Source organism: Calypte anna, chromosome Z (assembly GCF_003957555.1).
Source record: "Calypte anna isolate BGI_N300 chromosome Z, bCalAnn1_v1.p, whole genome shotgun sequence".
In the NCBI taxonomy this organism is placed as follows: Eukaryota; Metazoa; Chordata; class Aves; order Apodiformes; family Trochilidae; genus Calypte; species Calypte anna.
Window position 1 is genome coordinate 12,571,127 of NC_044274.1, and position 23,561 is coordinate 12,594,687.

The window sequence follows — 23,561 nt, forward strand, 5'->3', positions numbered from 1 at the left end:
TCAGTCAGGTATTTATGTAGCAGAATTTTAAAAGTCTTTTTTTATAGTAACAATCCTGACACTTTGGCATGATACATGTAAAATGAGCTACAGTAAATTTTATCTTTGGAAGTCTTTGTAAGCAACAAGCTAACCTTCAGCAAGGTAAATAAAATGATCAAAAACCTCAACCCCCTCATATCATAATTCCTGACGTGAGACTAAAAAAAACTACATTAAGGCCATATACTTATTCTTTTTTAAAGTGTATTATTTGTGGTTTTTTGCCCTGCAAGAGTTCGTTTTAAATAACAGTTTAATTTTGAAGGAATGAAACCCACCATTGAATAACTATTGTTTAAATCCTTCACAGCTAAGTTGCCTGCTATTCTTCCAGATAGGGAAGGAAGGATTAATACTTGGCAGCTATTTTATGACAAAGAATTTTCTTCTGAAGTTATTTTCTAGGCAAACTGAAATTCCAAATGTAATATAATAAGGAGACTGCATTAGGGAGATGTAGTCAGGATATTAAATAGAATTACTTTATGATAATAACTTTAAAGCCGCACATAAAAAAACAGCATTATCTTGATAACTGCTTTGGCATGATAAGGCAAATGTATTAATATGATAAGACAGAGAAAAAAAAATCCTTTCTAATCTAAGAAGTAAACAAACCAATCAATTCTTTAGGAAGAATACAACTGTATCTTATGAAAAGTACTGCCCTCATGCTATTACAATATAAAGGTAAATAGGAATTAAAAGAAACAAACATTTCACAAGATCATATCAAAGCAACATTTTGAAGATTTACAGCTGCTTACCAAGCAAACTCTTGAACTTCAGAACACACTTTTGGTGTCATTCCAGGCTGCAGACCACCCAGGTACACAGGTGTGTAATTCCCACTGTTTTCAATTAAAGTATCTTTATTAAAAAGAAAAATTACTTGAAAGCTGTATCATTCAAACATTCATTTGCCATATTTACCATATAATTCAATTTAATGCATTAAAATGTATTGTATCAGCTTGCAATTTGTCTGATTCTCACAGGTACAGATTATAAATTAGCTTTTGGTTTACTGAATTCTATTACTTTATCAGAATGAAGTTTAGTAATCTCTTGCTTAGTAAATCCATATTCTAGAAGTATCTCCTCTGTGTGTTCTCCTATAAAAGGATCTCTTTTAAATGATGGAACAGCAGGGGTTCTTGATAGAAGAGGAGCAGGTCTAGGACTTATCTCTTCCTGATCATTTTTAATAAAAGAACTTCTTTGTTTGTTATGCTGATGTGAGGCAACATCATCAAAGGATAAAACAGGGGTCACACAGGCATCAGTGTCATCAAATATGCTGCACCACTCAGCTTGTGTCTTCTGTGCAAATACGGCCGCAAATTTTTTCTTCATTTTGGGCCAGTCAGAGAAACTCAGCTGGCTGGGGAGCTTATCTGCATCTAGCCCAAGACCTGAAATGAGAAAAGCAAAGTTAGTATAGCTCAGACAAATTAAAGTGCTACCCACAACTATGTATGCTCCTCAAAAATCTAGTATTTTGCAGGCAATCCAACAAAGCAGAGCATACTTTATTAAGACTTTATTATCGTGTCTATTATTGAGGGGGAGAGAGCAAAAAAATAAAATGTCCCATTACTTCCAATTAAAGAAAACCGTATCAGCTATAGTGTTTTAAGTAAGTACATGTAATAAACACTAATTTGTATGAACACTTCATACGGGCAGCAGCTGCTTAGAGATAACATTTTGTCCTGAGAGCATCTCCTATAATAGGCATTGTATTCTCTACCTGGCAGTAACAACACAGACATCTGCTGAATAAGTCTTCAACTACAACAATGTACTCATCCCACAGAAGCCAGTACATCTGCCAGAGCTGTAAACAGTCAGGTTATTTCTAAGCCAGAAACGAGAAAATAGTGTGGATGGATACACACTGGCTCCATGTGTATGAGGTAGCTCAGTTGCAGGTGCCTCCAAGCTAACTAACTTGTTTCTTGACTCCCACAGCCCAAATGGACTCTTGCCATTGCTGCTCTCCCCTCTTCCAACACATTTCCCAGGCTCCAATTCTCCACTGCTGCTCTTTTGGAAAAGAGAAACCATAGCACTTAAACTCACTAACTGCTTAGGAATGCTGCCTCCCAGGAGATCTGTCCCATGGACCACTGAAGTATGCAATATGAACATCCCTTCTGGGGCACAAGAGCAGATGGACACATAGGCTTTGTAATAAAAATTTCCTGAACTAGGCAGTCCTGTGTCCTCCTCTTAACTAAGCACCACCTTCCCCCTCCCCTGGGGAGTCTGCATCTCTGCTGTGCAGCCTGCTTCCCACTTCACTTGGCTTCTGCTCTCTGCACCCCCTACCCTCACATTCTACTATTTCAAGATCCAAGAATTGTTATCATTTCTGGCAGGGTTTTTCTGAAAAAGAAACAAGAAAGAGAAAAGGCATTTAAACCGCATTTTCAAAGTGTAGATAGAACAGATATACAAAGATAGAGAGCCTATGGTATCAAATAGAAATAAGGAGGGTTACACTGAAGGGTGTTCAGACAGTCACATCTTGGAAATCATGAACATAGCATTAAAATTAAGAAAAAGCAGGGATAAGAAAGAAGTTAATTTGAGAAATTAGAAAGGCTAGAGAACAACTTTCATCAAAATGCTTTACAAAGAAGACAAAAAGGGAGCAGCTTAGAAAACAACAGCTCCACATAAAAGGCAGAGAAAATGTGGAGTTCTGCAAACAATAGATTTTGAGAATGTTTTCTTATGTCTTTGCATCTGTAGTATCAGTCTGATGATTTGACTTGCTGCTGTTAACAAGCTTGGCTACGACACACTTGTTGGCAGGTAGAATTTACACAGAATTCCATTAATCTTTAGCTGTAGATAGGCAGAAAAAAAAATCTGTATCTTCTATTTCTACAGCCTCCTTATCACTGAGAGAAGTAGACATATAGCAACTGAAACACATAGGAGAAAAGAAAGGAAGATAATGTCCATTCTTCCACTCTAGGTTCTTTCTGCTCATGATCCCTACTATATGCACTTCTTGGGGCTTGTAGGCTCCTCTAAGTTATATTATTTAAAAATTTCACTGTTGATCACAACATTCTCAAATATATTTGAAAATTAATACATGATTTGAAATATTACTTTGGTACTGCTAGTCAAAAGAGAGAAACTGTAAAACCAGACTCAGAAATACAGCCTTGCAGTTGTTCATGTTTGAAGAAAAGCAACACAGATGAAGGAAGAGCAGGCATTTCACATCTTATTACAGATTCCTATGGATATCAGGGTAAGTGCTACTAAAAGATAAACACCAGCCTTCATTGAATTACCAAGAGGTGCACCTTAAATCATTAAACTAAAACTTAGCCTTTATAACTATTCTTATCACCCTAAAAAAAAGATCTGCTGACCTTTACCCATAATTATAGAGAATCTAAAACTAAATAGAAGCTACCAATGCCTTCAAAATTAGCTTTATTATTACTCTTAAAAGTATAATGCTAAGGACAAACACTGCTATAGAGTTTACTCCAGAAATAGGAGGTGGGGCAAACTTACCTTCCACAATAAGTCAAGCTAAGTAACAACGCACCAAGATTCTGTCTCAATACTGACAATTTGTCAGTTGGAAACATTGTTTCATAAGTATTTATCTGCTTATTAATTACAGTTTGGGTTCCAGTAGCCAGTCCAACATGAACAGAGCACTACCATTATCCCATTACACAATTATATTTGAAGATCATGCCAGATGGAAAGTTGGCAGAACCTAACTGTACATGCTTTAGCAAAATAGAACATGCAGAACCTGGAATTTAATATTACATGCTCATTTTCCATTGAACACTAACGATTTCAACTTTAAATTGCATGAAGCAACAGCACTTAAGCACCCTGGCTTCTCATTTTCCAGCGTGCACTAACCGTTTGTGGTGCACACAAACTGCATCCCAGCAGGAGCAATTGAGTCAACAAGGAAACAATGACAAAGAACAGAATTGTCTGGGATACCACAGGATGACAGATTTCATCCAACATAATAAAATGAAAAGTATCTTTTACACAGAATATCTGGTAAAGCAATCACAACTTGCTTCCAAGATTTTTTCCTTTGGTTTTTCTTTTTTTTGTTTAGCAAGCCCAGTAGTCTACCCTAGTACAGCTTCGAAAAAATTTTTGAAAAATGAAAAACTACATTTTGCTATAATTATATAGCTCTAAGTCTCCTTTAAATGCTATAGTTTTACTGATATTTGTCTGCATGTCATGTTTGTGCAACAAACTGAAATCTTAATTTCTACAGAACTTCTTAGACAAACTGCAACAAAATCTGACACCCATTTCAAGTGAGACAAAACAATAAAATTCATTAGATGAATCCAGTTACTTTGATATACTGTAAATAAAAAAAAATTTACAGTATTTCATCCATACTATTTTAAAAGAATATTTAGGATCCCTAGCAGAACTTTATTCAGCATTTTCTTGTTTTAACTTTTCCATTTTCTTTTAAAAACTGTAAGCTGATAGCAGAATAATTCTGAAAACTTGTCACAACATGACTGAATGGAACCACGCAGCATGGGAATCCTTAATTTTGGCTGAAACCACATTCATAAAGGGTATGCATGTCATTTCTATCTTTCTCTTCTCTCCCTCATCCTCTATTTAAATAGAATTCATTCTCATTCTGAGAAGGGGAGAATGTCTTTAGAATATTCTAAGACAGCAGTGAATTTTCATTCAAATAACTATATGTGAAGTTTTTTTCTGAAACTATATCATTTTTTAATTAAGTGACAGTTCAGTGAAGGTTTCTCAGGCCCAAAATCAACCAAAGCATTGCTGCAAACCCATCCATAGCTGTACTCCAAGTTTACATATTCAATTACTACAATTGCAAACTTGTTTCTCTACAGTATTTGTACCATTAAGGCTTCTTGTGATAATTACATTCAAATAAAACTTGAATTATTCGTAACTGAGGATATCTAAAATGTAATAAGGAAACTGCTGTCCACCTTGCACATCTTAATAACAACATCTTATCAAATTTGGAACATTAGCAGACTTTTAATACAGTCGACATTACTTCACAATCACATGTAACAATCCTTCACCTGCAAAAATCCTTCATAATGATGTAAACTAAGTTTCTGAAGTGCTTCCTAATTTTAATTCCTTCTTTGTAAGCACAAGTCACTCAGTGCAGGAGTACTGGAGTAGTATGAAAGGAGTACTAACAAATAGACATTTAGAACTTTACAGACTGCTAGTGCTTTCCTGCAACCAGGTTTCCAGGTAAGTGAAAGGATTACAGCATGTTTGTTAACAGCAAATAGTCTATAGTGAAACCAGAATACAACTAATACCACAGATACTACAGCAATTATTTACTGCATCTATTCTATGTAGTTTAAAAAAAATATCAGAAATTTTTGGTAAGCAGAAATTTAATCTTCCCTGCTGAGCACAATCTAAGCCAATTACCTTCTCAAACTAAGATGGTGTATTTTCTTAAGATTAGTTAGTTTCCCTCTGCATACCCCTTAAGAATTTTCCTTGCCATGTCATTAACTGTACTCTGGTCCAGCACTGAGTTCTTAATTCTGCAGGAAACACTAAAATTAACCAAAACCAAAAGGAAATTAGTTTCACTTCTTCTAACTAGGACTCTGTGAGCAGTGACAAATGGTTCAGAAATCTTGTTTCTTTCTCATTTCTGCAATCTTTAAAACTACCTTATATCTGCAACACGTACACTCTGGTGTTCTCATTATATAGCAGTGTCAAAAGAAACCTACTCTCTGAATACAGACAGACATAAAGTGGCTTTTTAATATATTTTACCTGGAACAGCACCAAATTGTTCACCACCAGACTGACCAAAATTATGGGAAAAAAGCATGAAACTAAATTATGGAAAGGGTAACTAGAGCATATCATTTTAAAGCTACTTCAAAGTAGGGAATTAATGCCTAGAACAGAAGACTCAGACTACAAGAAAGCTCTTCAGGTCTGTGAAAGAGCAACATGATTCTCACAAGCAGCTTTGTCTTCCCTTTAGCCTTCAAAGGCTTAAATTCTGAGTTGAATTTGCATGCTAGATAGCCCAGAAAGGAAAAAAATCTGTAAGCCATAGGTGATATCTGCTGTTCTAATTTAGTATACTACTGCTTCAGAAAATTTGCAGCTGTAACTACTGAGAATGGGAAATATTTCCAAAGTGACAATCTGAACAATTAATAATATGCACCTAAAACACGATGAAGAAAGAACACTTATTTTAAATGCAATAAAGTGCAAAAATCTTGAGTTCGGTCTGATACTTTAAAAAACAAGGTCTGCAAAATAAGCAAAGAAACAGTACTGACTGTAAAAAAGCAAAGACTGCAGTAAAGTTAAAGGCAAAGAGCAAAATTCCCTTCAGAGACTGCAGTCTGTATGTTGTATTTTTTAAAACATGCCAGAAACTGACCAAAAGAAACACAGGCACAGCTGTGATTAAACTTGCTGTCTGCTCACGAAGATATACACCAGGTGTTTAATTGTGGAATAGCTATTTTTGAGACCTCAGCTGTTAGAATCAAGACACTTCTGATCACAGTAAGCATAAGGAATACTTTCAACCACGAAAATAAACTCTTCCAATATAGGTACCCAAATGCAAGCATCTGAATCCACAGCTGCTGCTCCAACTTCATGCTCTAAACTTCTGAGAAACAACTAAGATGAAAACAGAGAATGCTGGTATTTTCCTCAGTAAGGTGTTATCTAAACAAGACAGAGACCTGTCAGTGACCATTACACTGGCTGAGCACTGGGTTCATTCATCATAGGCTTCTTTCTGTCTTGATCATTGGCAGAGAAGAGCCTGAGCCTTCCCTTGACCAACAATCAGCAGAAGAAAACTGGAGGCTCCAGCAAAGGTTCACTACGAAGAAGAGTGACAAACACTAGAATCTATTGCAGAATTTGTTATCTTTTTTAACATACATAGATTCCATCCCATTCCTGTGACAGAAAAGTAAGAGCTAATGAACTTCATCTCTAGAATAAAGAATAAAATATTACAACTATGACTATTGCAGTCCAGTGTCTGATCACCTTAAACCAAACATGGCTACTTGAGTAAGCAGCTTTATTATTTTCTTTTTGCCTCTGTATTTAATGCAGACATTCTTTCTGAAGTCATGCACTGGAATTCCAAACCCCCTAACTTCTAAAGTTAATTATGTTTAAATTTTACTTTGACACAGGTTTATATTTATTTTTGTTCTCCAACTCCACTCACTGCAAGCAAAAAATTCTCAAAAGATGGTATGAGAGTAATATTTCAAATAACTGTGAAGTGTTGAATAATCAACTATACTTTGTTTTTCAAGACTGAGGAGCTTAGAGCTGGAATCTCAGAAAAAGTATTCTCTAGACAATAAGGGACAAAGTACCAGTTCCTCTAGCTGAGAACATGGTGCTTCCACACTTGACATCTGATCTGGGGGCAACACAGAGGAGTAGAAAAGGCCTTGCCTGTGTCAACACTGCTCTGTGACAACAAAAATATCATAGTAATGTCAGCTCTATTTTCAATCCAAAAACACAGCCCCATACCAGCTACTATTGGGGATAATTAACTCTACACCAGCCAAAACGACCACAGCTTTCCATATTACAATTGAAGGAATAATCAGTGGGGAGAGACCGAGCAAGGATGTGGAGCTATTTCACTGCAACAATCACTCAGCAAAGATTTAACACATGTAAGTCAGGCAAGCATAAAAGTTGTTCACATAACGTATATCTACTTCAGGTATATCCTTTGCTGGTATTCCCTCTACTCGTTAATCAAAAGTAGAGTAAGACTAAAAACTTATAATCCTTCATGTTCAGAATAATGGCCAGAAAGTAAATACTGACTTTTGTGACTTTTAATAGTTTTGTAAATTCTGCATAGCAAAATAAAGAACAACAGAAATCTATAAAAGGAGAACATCAGAGGAAATTATTTTAAAATTAAACAAGGAAAAAGGAGCACAGCTGATCAAAACGCTGAGGTATGCAAACAGGTCATGTAATATTTATTATTTATTAATTATGTTATTTATTAATTATGTCATTATTTATTATTATTACCTTAATGTTATTATTTTGTAAACCCCATTCTATTATCTCAAACAGATGAAATTTATTTTATAGTCAGATTTAGAGCCTTCAGTCAAATATAAAAATAATATCAATAACAGGTCAAAAAAAGCACTCTGAAAATTGTGTGGTGAAAATTAATCTATAAAGCTGACTTAGAAAAAAATGCAGAAAAAATCAATTTTATCTAAAAATACTACAACTATCTCCAATGAACATTCACTTCAGAAACAATTTAAATAGTTTATTTTAAAAAGATAGCACAAATAACTGAAACGGCTTGAAATTTTATTTGCAATGCCAAAGAATTAAGTGTTTTTTATACTATATTCACAATCCCCAAAACAGTTTAGTGCTCCAGATACATCACAGACTACAATTAAAAAAATTTCAGAAGAAAATCTGTAATTTAAGTGTCTTTTTTGAGGATATGGTGAGAAGGGATAATAAAATTGAAAGAAATCAGTTGCTAGAAGAAAGTCAGCTACACTGCTACCCAATCAAGTCAACATAACCACTGTCATGAAATCAAAATCAAGTATTAAAATAATTCCTTCAGTTGTGCTTTGTTGATGTAAAACAAACTACTTACCTGTTATTAACTGATTATAAAACTGAGGTTCAATGGCACCGACAGCCATGAATTTTCCATCAGAGGTTTTGTAGGTTTCATAAAAAGGTGCACCACTGTCTAGCAGGTTCTCGCCTCGAGGTCTGTTCCAAAGACCCAAATTTTGTGATTTCCATAGGAAAGAACTTAGGTATGCTACTCCTTCTACCTTGAAAATTTACAGGGAAAAGTAAGAGCTTCTTTAAGTCTGTTGACATGTTACTCTAATTCTACATAAAACAAAACAATAAAAAAGTGGTAGTTCTGTCCTTTGTTAAGATTTTTTAATTACAACATCTCTGGTAACCACTTTAATTTAAGTTTTCAATTACTGTTTATATTGCACATGTGAAATCACCAAGAATCAGAGAATAAGGAGAATAAATGTAACACTGCACCTTCAGAAAGAGTACACAACACACAAAGTAAATATCATAATAATTTTAGGTGATGGGACAAGCTTCTTGGCTCTGTAGAACACTAGGTGTCTGACAGCTGTCAAGCCTTCTAAAGGTCTGGAAATTGAGATGCCTATACCAGCCCTGTAAGTATCAATTTATCTGAGCATTAACTTCTTTGAATTTAACTGATTATATTAAGACTGCTATTTTTTTAATAAAACCAGAAGCAAATCAGAGGCTTAAGCTCTCTTATACCATCAGAACTGAGAACCTCATCTCCATCACCAAGTTAAAAAAAAAATTATACTTCCACTCTCATTGCTGGCAGGTACACAGGCATAGCAAGGTAATCCCTAAAAAGGCAACTTTCTAGTGAATACAGCACTAGAAAACGTTAATCCTATTCCAGCTTGCTCATTAAAATTTTGGATATGTGAATTATGACTACATGAAAATTCAGTTTGTTCAGACTTTCAGTAACCATCAAGCTTGTAGCAGAGTTTTCAGGTAAAATCATATCCTACAGTTTTGCTCGCCAGCAGAATCCACTTTCTTCCAACTGTACCAGAAAAACTGTAAGCGAATACAAGGCAGTATATGGCCAGAAATATCACCATGAAATGGAGATAAAACTGAATGACATAATTTTGAGCATTGTTTTGATTCACACATTTTCAGCTGTGCAAAATTAACTTAGCGTTGTTTGTAGAGAAAAGCACAGAGACTGTACAGTAACAAGAAGCTAGTGAATTTTCATGTGGAGAGATCTACTAGTTTGTACCTTTCTAAAGGAGTATTTAAACATACAAATCTTTGATGTATGTAGTCATGAAGGCTTCGTTTACTGTGTGCTACTTAGTTGCTTTTCCAGTACCTGCCACAAGGCATACTTGTGTTTGCATGTGTTGAAAGTGACGTCAAGTACTTTCACATGAGAAAATAGTGTATACCTTGGTCTGTATGTTTGCAAAATAATTGCAAGGACATCAAAATAGTGATTTACTGATGATCTCATCTTGCATTGGTCATATTAATAAAAAATACATTAAAAATCTTGCAAGCAAAGATAATGATAGGTATAAGATCTGGATGCACTGTAACCGCAGATCAGATTTTTGTGCTGACGGAACTACTTACAATACCTACATACAGTGGTAACTAGACTGGAAACAAAATAAAATCTCTTTTGGACTTGTATAGGGACATCAGAACTATCTGTGTGTGGGCAGCTGGACAGCTTGCTTCTGCCTAAGGCCCACTGCAACTCAGAAACAAGTAAAAAGTTGCCTAGCATCTGCAACAAACCTCCAAAGACATGCTTATCATAGAATCACAGAATCATAGAATTAGCTGGGTTGGAAGGGACCTCAGAGATCATCTAGTCCAACCCTTGACCCACCGGAGCAGTTGCTAGACCATGGCACTGAGTGCCACATCCAGTCTTTTTTTAAATGTCTCCAGGGATGGAGAATCTACCACCTCACCGGGCAGTCCATTCCATAGCCTAATCACCCTCTCCGTGAAGAAATTCTTTCTAATATCTAACCTAAACCTCCCCTGGCACAACTTAAGACTGTGTCCTCTTGTCTTGTTGAAGGTCGTCTGTGAAAAGAGTCCAGTTCCCACCTCGCTACAGCCTCCTTTCAGGTAGTTGTAGACAGCAATGAGGTCTCCCCTGAGCCTCTTCTTCTTCAGGCTGAACAGCCCCAGCTCTCTCAGCCTCTCCTCATAGGGCCTGTGCTCGAGTCCCTTCACCAGCCTGGTTGCCCTCCTTTGGACCTGTTCCAGGACCTCTACATCCTTCTTAAACTGAGGGGCCCAGAACTGGACACAGTACTCGAGGTGTGGCCTAACCAGCGCTGAGTACAGGGGAAGAATCACCTCCCTGGACCTGCTGGTGACGCTGTTTTTGATACAGGCCAGGATGCCATTGGCCTCCTTGGCCACCTGGGCACACTGCTGGCTCATGTTCAGTTTCTTGTCGATGCAGACTCCCAGGTCCCTTTCTGCCTGGCTGCTCTCCAGCCACTCTGTGCCCAGCCTGTAGCGCTGCATGGGGTTGTTGTGGCCAAAGTGCAGGACCCGGCACTTGGCCTTGTTGAACCTCATCCCGTTGGAATCGGCCCAGCTCTCTAGTCTGTCCAGGTCCCTCTGCAGAGCCCTCCTGCCTTCGAGTTGGTCCACACTTCTTCCCAGCTTGGTGTCATCTGCGAATTTGCTGATGATGGACTCAATCCCTTCGTCTAGGTCGTCGATAAAGATATTGAACAGAACTGGGCCCAACACTGATCCCTGGGGGACACCACTAGTGACCGGCCGCCAACTGGATGCAGCCCTGTTCACCACCACTCTCTGGGCCCGGCCCTCCAGCCAGTTCCTAACCCAGCACAGGGTGCTCCTGTCCAAGCTGTGGGCTGACAGCTTTTTCAGGAGAATGCTATGGGGGACGGTGTCAAAGGCTTTGCTGAAATCCAGGTAGACCACATCCACCGCCTTCCCCTCATCCACCAAACGGGTCACCTGATCATAAAAGGAGATCAGGTTGGTCAGGCAGGACCTGCCCTTCCTAAACCCGTGCTGGCTGGGTCTGATCCCTTGCCCATCCTGCAGGTGCTGTGTGATTGCACTGAGGATGATCTGCTCCATAACCCTGCCAGGCACTGAGGTCAGGCTGACGGGCCTGTAGTTTCCCAGGTCCTCCTTCCGGCCCTTTTTGTGGATTGGCGTGACATTCGCCAACTTCCAATCGTCTGGGATGTCCCCCGTGAGCCAGGACTGTTGGTAGATGATAGAGAGAGGCTTGGCGAGCTCTTCTGCCAGCTCCCTCGTCACTCTTGGGTGGATCCCATCCGGTCCCATAGACTTGTGGGGATCCAAGCAGCTCAAGAAGTCACTGACTGTGTCCTTCAATATTACAGGGGGGCTGTTTAGATTTTTATCACCTTCTATAGGCTCCAGAAGCCTGCTGTCAACAGGATAACCTGTCTTTCTGTTGAAAACTGAGGTAAAGAAGGTGTTAAATACCTCAGCCTTTTCCTCATCTTTGATAACTATATTCCCACCCATGTCCAGTACAGAATGAATGTTTTCCTTGCCTCTTCTTTTGCTATTGATATATCTATAGAAGCATTTCTTATTGTCCTTCACAGAAGTAGCAAGATTCAGTTCATGTTGTGCTTTTGTCTCTCTGATTTTCTTTCTACATGATCTGACTATATTCCTAAATTCCTCCTGAGAAGTTAGCCCTTTTTTCCATAATTGATAGGCCCTCTTCTTAATCCTAATTTCTTTCAGAGTCTCCCAGTTCAGCCAGACTGGTTGCCTTCCCCGCCGGCTCGCCTTCCAGGACTCTGGGACAGCCTGTTCCTGTGCTTTCAGAATATGCTCTTTGAAGTATGTCCATCCCTCCTGGACCCCTCTGTTTTCAAGGGCTGTTTCCCAGGGTATACTCTGAACTAGTCTTTTGAATAGTCCAAAATCTGCTCTCCGGAAGTCCAACACAGAGGTTTTACTGACAACCCTCCTTGTATCCCTGAGTATTGAAAACTCTATTATTTCATGGTCACTAAGTCCCAGTCGTCCATCAACCACCACATCTCCCACCAGCCCCTCTCTGTTTGTGAAAAGAAGGTCAAGTGGGGCTCCGTCCCTGGTGGGCTCATTTACTAGTTGGAGCAGGAAATTGTCTTCAATACACTCTAGGAATCTCCTAGTCTGCCTCCTCTCTGCGGTGTGGAGTTCCCAGCAGATGTCTGGCAAGTTGAAGTCACCTACGAGAATAAGGGATGATGATTTTGAAACATCCTCCAGTTGCTTGTAGAATATTTCGTCGACCTCATCATCCTGATTGGGCGGTCTGTAACAGACTCCCATCACGATATCGGCCTTGATGACCTTCCCACTGATTCTAACCCACAGGCATTCTGCCCTATTATTGGTGGTCTCAACTTCTACAGTGTTGAGAGATTCTCTAACATATAGGGCTACCCCTCCACCTCTCCTACCCTGCCTGTCCCTTCTGAAGAGCCTGTATCCACCCATGGCAGCACTCCAGTCATGGGAGTCATCCCACCACGTTTCCGTGATAGCGACTACATCATAGCTTTCCTGCCGCACGATGGCTTCCAGCTCCTCCTGTTTGTTGCCCATGCTGCATGCATTGGTATACATGCACTTCAGCTGGGCTGCTGATTTGTCATTTATCTCGGGTAGTCCACCTTTAGGTTCCTCTCTGGAGAGCTCAGTTTCAACCCTCTCCCCCTTCAAACCTAGTTTAAAGCCCTCCTTATCAGCCCCTTCAACCTATGACCTAGAGTCCTTTTCCCCCTGTTAGTTAGATGAAGTCCATCAGATCTAATGACACAAGGCAGTTTGGGATTTGCCCCATGGTTGAAGAACCCGAAGTTCCGCCGGTGGCACCAGTCCCTTAGCCACCTATTAATGAGATGGGTTTTCCTAGTCCTCTCTTCATTCAAGCCTTCTACTGCAGGAACTGAGGCGAAGACTACCTGTGCTCCTGACCCATCGACTAACCGACCCAGGGCCTTGCAGTCCTTTTTAATCCCTCTTGTACTTCTTCCAATAATGTCGTCACTGCCAGCCTGAACTACCAACAGTGGGTAATAGTCCGAGGACTGAATTAGCTGAGGGAGTCTCTTACTAATATCCCTCACCCGGGCACCAGGAAGGCAGCAGACCTCTCTATGGGATGGGTCAGGTCGACATATAGGGCCCTCAGTTCCCCTCAGAAGAGAGTCACCAACTACGACTACCCTTCTTCTTTTCTTTGTGGGTGAAGTTTTAATCCGTCTGCTAGACAGGGGGTGAGCGGGAGGCCTTATGGACAGATCGTCCTCTTGTCTGTCCTCTTCTTGATTCTCTGAGTCCAGGGCCTCATATCTGTTCTCTATGGGCACCTGGGGGAGTGGTGGGGGTTGGGAGAGAATTCTTTTGCCTTTTCGGTGGGGGACCTGTTTCCATTCTCCCCTATCCACCTGGTCTGCATCAGCTGCCTGATAGGAGGAGGGGCAGGACTTCACCGTCTCCTGTTGGATTTCAATTGTAGTTGAGAGGGTGTGACTCCACCAGTATTGAACAGAACTGGGCCCAACACTGATCCCTGGGGGACACCACTAGTGACCGGCCGCCAACTGGATGCAGCCCCGTGGTATAATGCCACACAGATACCAATGTGGTCATGTTCTTTAAAAACATCTAAAGGACAACATGAGAAGATTCCACTTAAGCTTAATTGCAGAATGATGACAGCAGCGGTTATGTCTTTCGCTTAATGGCTTCCTCATGCTAAAAGCATCATCAGTCTCTGAAGCAGGGTATAAAATCCCAGCTGAGTGACCTGGCTGCTCCACAAGTCTTCTATTCCTTCTGCAGAGTGAAGCAGTTCAAACAAAACTGAGACTGAAAGCATATCAACCTAATCTTTATCCTCGTGACTGATGAATGCCTCTAGAATGTGGGAGTTTTGGTTTTGAATACCTCCAGGCTGAGAAAAACCTGGAGTCCCAGTCTCCTGTGGACAGCTAAATTCTCTTGCCATGAGACTATTATGCAAGTGATCCTTACCACCATCCTCTACTGTGGCTGTCTTTTGACAAAGAGTGAGTCATGCCTGGTCAGATGCCTAGCATCAGCAGAAGGCTCCCTGTCTGAATTTGGAGTGCACTTAAAGAGTGGCCCTGGCTCACATGCCTTTATTTCAGTGTAGTGCAAGAGTGTGGATGTACAGTTGTGCCTGCCATATCATACTGTCCACCCCACATCCTACTCTGCGCATGGGAACTAAGAAGCTCACTGTAAGGTAACTATGATCCCTGTAGAGTCAATGAAATGAGACAGCAACTAACATGGATCAGTTCAGACCAGGCATTTAACCCTCCTGAGCTACACAACTGAAAAATAGGATTCAGTGTCTACTTATTACACCAAGCAATGAGATCACTGGCCATTGTAAACAAGTGATGCAAATTTAGCCCTTGGCCAGACCCTCTGTACACTCCTTCCTTATCACTTCAGTTTCACAAACTACAGGAGTTGCTCGTGTGTGTAGTACTCATCACAGGAGTGGTTCTAAGCTATTTTTCAGCTTTCAGCACACTAATGAGAAACAAAAGATAAACAACAAATTACTCAATCACAAAAATTAGGATCAAGAAATGCAGGTTATTAAGTTAATTATTTTAGATTACTTCAGAAGAACAGACATTGCAGTAAAAGGAAAAACAACCAAGTAGTCAGTAAAACAATAGGTTAAGACAAAAATTTAATAAAAGTAATCCTGAGGACACAAAGCTGCTAAAAATAACAGATTTTCTTACTTCTACTGTAGAAAATTCCACTGTGTGTCAAAATTGCTAACATATTCAGACAACTAAACTATATAGCAACTTAACTAGTAGGCCAATTAAATAAAAAGGAATTTTAAAATTAAAAAAACAGACGTACTACTGCGGTACTGTGATTTAAAAGATAACTACTTCCAAGAAACAAACTTAGCATATATAAACAGATATAAAAACAGACTTATCAATCCAGTCTATTTAACTGTCCTTGCTGCTGCTGCTGCATATCTGTTTTTCATCAGCTACCTGACTAGAAGTCTGTCTAAGTGAATGGGACATAACAGGTTCACCCAATGACACTGGACAATATTCCACCCATTTCACAGGACACCAGTCAGGAACTGTAAATTCCAAAATTACAAAACAAGAAAAAAAAAAAGAGAGTTAAGTTTTGAGTGATCAAAAATACCCATAAAAAACCACAACAAATTCCATTGCCAATAATATCCAGAGATCTCATCAGGATGTCAGCAGACTTACACTGACTCTTCTCATAACAAATTCTTTTAATGACCTAAAGTACCAGTGGTGAAAACAAGGTAACATTTCAAACTATATGAAATATCCTTTTAAGTATCTGAAGACTTGTTTCAATTCTCCAAGGTCTTTGCTTCAAAAACTCATATAAACTCCTTCAATTTCCCTTTCTAGGTCACATTTCTAGACTCATGATGAGTTCCGCTGTGTTTCTCAAATTGATAAAATTTTTTGAAAAATGATGGCCAGCATCAGTAACAGCATTTTCCTGAGACCTTACAAATGTTCAGCTGATCAGAACTGTATCAGAAATTTTGCTGGCACTCTATTTCCTGTTTATATGTCCTAGCACAGCGTGTGTGTTTTACAACAGCACAATATTGTTGACTCATGTTCAGCTTGTGACTGCTACAAAATCCCAGCATTGTACCTCAGCCAACTGTTCTCATACTGAGTTTGTGCAGCTAATTGTTTCTGCCTAAGATAAGTACAGTGGTGGTCTCCATTACTCTGAGCCAATGTTTTTTAAGGTAATTTCTCCAATGTGAAAAGGTCATTTTAATTCATAATCTAAGTGTCCAATATACTTGTAGTTCTTCCCACCTTCATGTTATCTGTAAAGTAACTAAACTCAATCATTCATCCATCATTCAGCTTAATGGAAAAAATAACTTAAAAAACCCCAATGGACATCAACAGGAGTTGGTAAGGTTTTCATGTTGAAAATCAGATTCTAAAAGCTAATGCTGGGATGAAAACCTGAGACTGGTTTTGCACTGATCCTACAGAACTTTCATCTAGATCCTAGAGCCACAGCCTTCTTTAGAGACTGTCATGTGAAGCTGCTAAAACCTTACTTAAGATAGCTAATATTTGTTATTGTCCTACCTTCAGGACTTCTCCAACAAGAGATTTTTTTTCAAATAAGATTGTTTTTCAGTGTGTATTTAAGTCTAAATCATAGCTTTCACTGTATCACAATACCTTGATGGGAAGTAAAATTTTAATTGTATTGGTCACAGAAAAAGAGAGACCAGAGAGAAAACACATGCAGATAATGTAGGCTTAAAGGATAAATGTAAATATGTATTTTTCCTCTGTGTGTAAGTGTGTGTCCTTGCAGTGAAAAATCCACAGTATTCATTATTAAGCTAATTTAGCCTTTCATTGATTTTACGGCATATTAACACAAAGTGTTTGAAATTGGCTCCTTGGCACTACTCCATGGCAGTACAATATTCAAAGAACAGAGCTTCTAATAAAACATGACTTGTCACAAATCAATAAGCAGATGTATCCCAAAATAAAGCTAATTTGACTCTTCATTATATTAAGTTAATAATTTTTGGTGTTATGCATGATGTTAAACATTTATTATACACAGTATCTCCAAACACAAACTTACTCATCAAATATTTACAGCTAGTATTTTCTAAAGTATATTTCTGGTAAAAGAAAAGATAGGGAATTGCACAGGGAGTAAAGTCACAGTGTTCCATGTCATAAGGATATTATAGTAACAGTTATCTGCACACACTGGTTGCAGGTGAAGGAATAGACATTGTAGTAGCATATTTACTTTACCTTTCCCAAGTTCTCAATTTTATACTTCACAGATTGGTCCAATTTCCTTCCTTTTACAGACTTAGAGCAGGAAAAAAAATGCAAACCTGCATACCTACAAAGCCCCTCCTTCCTCAAGACCAAACTTACCATACTTGCATCAACGATCTGCCCTTTGCCAGATTTGGTACGTTCATAAAGGGCTGTAATAATGCCCATTGCACACATGACACCCCCACCAGCAAAATCAGCCAGAAGATTTACAGGTGCATAAGGATTTTCATCTTTTCTACCCAGCTTTGAAAGCACACCTGAGAGTAAACAAAGCAAACAAAAGTAAGGAAGTAACTATGAACATTCATTTCTACATTTCTACAATGAAAGTTTCATTCTTCTCCATCTTTGCAAGGAAACAAGGGATAAGGAAAACTTCTACCCACAGTTTTCTGTCTTTACTGAGCTGTGTCATAACAAATAACTACTCTTTACTTCACAAAAGAATAGGATACATGAAATCATATTAGCGCAGATGGATTTAATTTTTAATGAAAGAGATTAATAAAAGTCACACAGATAGACAGACCATAAATAATTTGGCTAGATAGGGACAAAATTTCATCAAAAAAACCTTATGTGCAATAATTCCATATTGATACTTTGTAATGTACTGAGCCTCCCTTATTATAATTCAATAAGCATTATGAATGTGTCTCAAAACAACTTTGGTAAATTGTTCCTTCTTTGAATCTGTTAAGGCAAAAATTCAGATATACAGTTTTCCGTGCAGATAATCCATTAATTAGCAGCCATAAAAAAGGACTTCACATGGACAGCTGCTCTTCAGTCTTATCCATCCTCTTCCATTACTTTTGGAAGAAAAAAAAAGGCTGCATAGAAGAGGAACAAGTAAATACCACAGAAATTTTACCTTTGCATGCAAAATAAACACAGCAATTACAAATAAATGAAAGGGAACAGAGCAAAGGTTACACCAGTTTACTTCAGGTGGAGCTCTGAATCTGTTAGCATTTCTCTGACATCCCAAACAATCTCTCTACTGTCATTCTTCATAGTTCCCTCACAGCAATCCCCTTTGGGTAACCAAGAAACTGCACTATGAGCAAGTCTCTTTTATGCACAGGGTCTGACAGTTGCAGCATAGATGGTCAAAATTCCCTGAGAACTGTGTGATTCTGATGCACTGTTTAGCTAGCTAATGAAATTCCTAAGCAACTGAGCACACAGTTCTTTTCGGTTTCCTAAGCATGTAGTCCAAGCATAAAGCCCTGTCACTAACTAAAACCTCCTGTTTAACAATGTCAAGGTCATCACAGGAAGCAGCAGATTAATCTGTTAACTTACATCTAGAGTTTCTAATGCAAGCCATTTTTTAGTTAAAGAAAGCCAAAACTCATCAGGAAAACAGTCAGGATACAAGTAGTCATTTTTAAGGAATTATAGCTCCCCAAAATCTTGTCCTTTTTCCTTTAAATAGGCAGAAAAAGTTGACCTGTGAAATTTCAAGCAAAATTATCTACTTTTACACAGACAGAACTGCTGTCTACTAATACTACCAATTAAATCATCTGCAGAGAAAAAAACTCCACTTCTTCTTGTAAACAGAACATGCTACAGTCTAATGTAGTAATGGACTGTTTCTGTACTGACCCTTCACTATGCAAATAAGAAATCAGAGATCACCCAGACATGAAGTCAGAAGTGTTTCAAACAAGGCATCCTTTCTTTACTGTTTTATTCTCTGATAATCTTGCATAGATAAAATTGAACCCATCACTGAAGAAACCTAATTCCATAACATAATGACTCCCCATAGTAGGTGATGCCAGATCACCACATTTGTAGTGCCTGTCCTCTGGCCCTTTGCTGGAGCTACAAAAAATGCTTTATACAGTGGGACGCTAAGAACTTTCGGGCCACTTTCTCTTCTCCCTCACAGGCTCAGAAAAGCAGCAGAGACAACAACAGTGGGAACAGCAGTTAAGTGCAGGACACACTGTCTGCTACCACCAGACTTGCATAATTTTGTTATTGTTGGTCACTGCACACATGTAGGAACAGGACTCTTAAAATCAGAATATTGCCTACAATACCTTAAGGAAACACAACACTGCCACTTTATTTTAAGCCTACCTTCTCTCTGGTTTGAATCAATGGAGCGACATTTACAGCACACAAGTTCAACAGCTCAAATGGCTTAGGTTGCCTGGTTTTCCCTTGCTCAAAAAAAAATGTGTTCAAAAACACACACAATAATCTACATTCCTTTGGGGATTATAAACCTACAGATTATCTAGGAGATAAACCCCAAAAAAAGAAAAAATCAGGAAAACTTCAGTCCTTCCTTCAAAAACTTTATTCAGATAAAACAGCACAAAAAAGCAGATGACATGCTGATCCAGCTTAGCACTCCCCTGCTGCTGCCAAAAACAGCCCATCTAGTTCCTGTTTCCACATGTCTTTTGCTTTTTATGTTTGCTGGATTCCTCAATGAACTGCTTCCCCTTCAATAACTTGGCATAAAAACATCCTAATTTCGGCTAGTTGGTTTTTGACTTGCTGCAGAACTTACAGAGGGGTTAAACAAGGACCCTAGATGACCGCAGAAACAGAAGCAGGAAAGGAAGCCCTTCTTTCACTGACAGAGGCACTTCAGTCTGCTCAGCTGTTTCACCAGACTGTACTTCAGGTAATTTCAGATATCTGCAAATAACCTTTCCATAAATTCCTGAGTCTTGATTTAAGGGGCTGGGGAGAAGGAGGGAGCCATATTTGTAAGAAATTTTACAGCCTTACCTGATAAAGCCAAGTAATTGATGTCATGACCTGCAGTCTTGGCATATTTTCCTGTCTGACCAAATCCAGTAAGTCTAGCATAGATGAGTTTGGGATTCTCCTGTAGGAGGACCTCTGGACCAAGCCCAAGTTTTTCCATGACACCTTAAAAAGACAAAGGCACAGAATCCTCATTCATATTTTAGTAAGACTCAAAATACGTCTGGTTCAAACTTAAATTATACAATAACAGAACTGAATTGCAGTTCATGAAGCAATACATTCTAATGCAGTATCCATATCACAATGTGAACCGACAGAATTTTATAAACTACCAACATACTGCACACATTTTCAATACAAACCAACTAGGATCTTCTCTCTTTTCTTAGCTTCTTCTCATTTTACTTCCCCCATAGACTGACAGAGAGCTGCTTGTATTCCATGTACTCTTGGATGAGAGTGAAACTTATCAAACTCTTGCTTTGGGGATTTTTTTTTGTTCTATTGTTTTCTGGAAGTGGCCTGGTTTTTGGTTTTTTATTTGGAGTTTTTTGTTTGCTTGTTTGTTTTGGTTTTGTTTGTTTTGTTTAAGAAAGCAAGCTCCTGTGTTTTCTACACTAAAATGACTTGAAATTGCTTCCATCTTTCACTGGAATATACTTTCGTTCTCATATTAGCCTCACCATATACCATGTGTTGCTCTACCTTTTAAGTGACTGTTGCAAATGGAGAGTGCCACTATTATAAACAATTTGCAACTACTAAACAAAAGAAAGTATGTTCTTTTGCAATGCAGAGAATAAGGAATTTTTTAGAGATATGTGGGTTTGGTCAGCATGGGTCCAAATACTCAAGGCTAAAATTTTGATCTTGCAGTTCTAAAATAGTGGTTTTAAAAGAAGAAAATTGAAGTTACAAAGAAATGATAGATTCTTCTTAGCTCTGCGCAGCTTGGTCAAATTTTCCTGTATAAGATACAATGGAACTTCAAGGACACTATTTTTGAGAGTAAGAAATGCCTTTAATGCTTTTTCCACCTCAGAATCTATTACTCCAACTTGTTTCACTGATTAATTTGCAGTATTAATAACTCTTTGAATTCCTTAAGATTTATTTTCGTTATTTACTAAGCAGTAGCAAGGGATTAATACCAAGGAGAAAACTCTGGAATATGGAAAGAGCAAGATTTTCAAAAGCACAAGTGATAACTGGGTGCCAAAGAACCCCTAATGTCACGTAGTCATTGTCAGATGACCAGTGGTGTGTGTGTGTGTTTGAAGAAACCCTCCTGCCACTTCTACACTCATCTTCTCACTGGTCCACACCAGCTTCATGCTGGATCACAGATTTGCCTAGTTCAGTTACAGGCCCATAAAACCTAATGACTAAGTACAAAAGTACCTGCACTCCAAGACTGAGAAAAAAAGCTCAAGTGCCTAGAAAACCAAAGAAAACAGAAATTTCCATGATAAGAAAAAAAAATCCCACTAGAAAAATAGGAAATTAGCTACAATTAAAAGTGAAATTTAATGTCTTAATTTTGTTAGCACAGGTTCTGAGGAACAAAACAAAAAATCACAATCATAAAACCTGGTTTTCAGAATGAAAAACATTATCTGTGACACATGATATGCAAGCCTGTTTATGCGTACAGCCTCATATTTCTAAAATTACTGCAGAAACCCCAAAATTCTTCAGCCAGCTTGACAATGAAGCATGACCACAGTATGCTTTGGGTTGGAAGGGGACCTTTAAAGGTCATCTGATCAGAACCGCTTGCAGTAAGCAGTGACATCTTCAACTTGGTAAGGCTGCTCAAACTCCTGTTCAACCTAACCTTGATGATACTCTGCATAACAGAACAGCATCCGCAAGGACCTAGGGCTACTGAAACAGCCAGTGCTCGACCATCAGGTGAGTGTGTGCGCATTACAAATTAAAAGAACGTGGTGGTGAGATCTGTTGTCTCCAGAGGAATCCTAAACTCTGACTGAGACTTAGACCACCGCCTGCTACATCTTGCCTGCACAATAAACTTACAAACACGAGCTGAATTATACCAGCAGGCCTGAAAATCACTGCAGGACTGCTGCCCAAGCTGCAGCACGGCTCCTCAGCTCAGACATTCCCGGGTGCCATCCAGAAGGGTATGTTCAGTGCCTCAGGGGATCAGGCCCTGCAAGGGGCTGTGGCACTTCACAAACCCCCACCTGTCTCGCAGCATTTCTGTCAACCGGTAACACGAAGCAAAAAGCTGTTCCCTTCTTCCCACCATGCATTTCAAAAGGTCACAGACTGACCGGAGTCTCCCTCAGACACCGCACCCGACCTGACGCTAACACCATGCCGCCTCCGTCAGCCTCCCCCAGCCCCTACCCCGCTGCCCACCGGTGACCCCCGGGGGCAGCCGCTGCCCGCCGCCGCCTCACCATGGCGGAAGGGCTCGATAAGGACGTCGGAGCGGCAGCATAGCCGCCTTAGCGTCGCCGCGCCCTGCGCCTGCTTAATATCTAGGGCCAAGGAGCGTTTGCCGCGGCCCTGCACGTCCATGGCCACGCTGGAGCCAGGCGTCCGGTCCACCCGTACAACCCGGGCCCCGAAGTCGGCCAGGATCATCCCGCAAAGCGGCGCCGGCGCCAGGCCGGCCAGCTCCAGCACCCGCACCCCGCTCAGCGCCATGACAGCCGCCGTCTGCCGAGCGCCGAGATATCGATCCCCTCCGCCTCCCTCACGGCCGCCCGCGCCAGGGCGGTTCCGGGGACGGGCTTTGAGGGGCCCGATCGCGGAGGAGTCCCGGGGAGGAGCGGGATGGGCCCTCTCACGGTTGTCCCCTTTTTCTGGGCTTTACCCTCCGGGGACTGAGAAGGCGCGGGTGGCCTCTCGCCTGTGGGCGCGGCCTGTGCTGGCTGCCGGTGCCCGCCCGCTGAGCAGCGGCACTTGCCACAGTTGACACCCGTGTCCCCGCCGCGAGTGGGTTTGAGTCAGGGCATAGGCATTTCTCTGCTGCTGAGGGTCGGGCAGACAGCAAAGAATGTGGAAATCAACAGCCAGTTTGCTGAAAACTCCCTCGGCCTCAGCCGCTGTGTCTCACAGCAGTGTAAGCCACCTGCCCGTGCTGGGGCTGCCATGGGCTCATAGAATGGTTTAGGTTGGACGGGACCTTAAGGACCATCTGCTTCCAAG

At 40.0% G+C, this 23,561-nt stretch overlaps 1 protein-coding gene across 1 annotated transcript; it reads right to left on the reverse strand.

Annotated features, from left to right (window-relative positions):
- Nucleotides 1-241: 241 nt before the first annotated feature.
- On the reverse strand, nucleotides 242-23,209 carry AMACR (alpha-methylacyl-CoA racemase). The gene is made up of 5 exons (XM_030467845.1): nucleotides 22,808-23,209; nucleotides 20,397-20,540; nucleotides 17,733-17,893; nucleotides 8,765-8,951; nucleotides 242-1,457 (listed from the first exon to the last, which is right to left on the reverse strand). Exons 1-5 carry the CDS (start codon nucleotides 23,055-23,057, stop codon nucleotides 1,048-1,050), a joined length of 1,152 nt encoding a protein of 383 aa, XP_030323705.1. The 5' UTR covers nucleotides 23,058-23,209; the 3' UTR covers nucleotides 242-1,047.
- Nucleotides 23,210-23,561: the final 352 nt, after the last annotated feature.

Coding starts and splice junctions, on each gene's coding strand:
- AMACR (XM_030467845.1), bottom strand. CDS start 23,057: ATGGCGCTGAGCGGGGTGCGGGTGCTGGAGCTGGCCGGCCTGGCGCCG. Junction 17,894..20,396: donor CAATTACTTGGCTTTATCAG/GTAAGGCTGTAA, acceptor GTTTACTCTCAG/GTGTGCTTTCAAAGCTGGGT. Junction 1,458..8,764: donor TTATAATCAGTTAATAACAG/GTAAGTAGTTTG, acceptor TTCTCATTTCAG/GTCTTGGGCTAGATGCAGAT.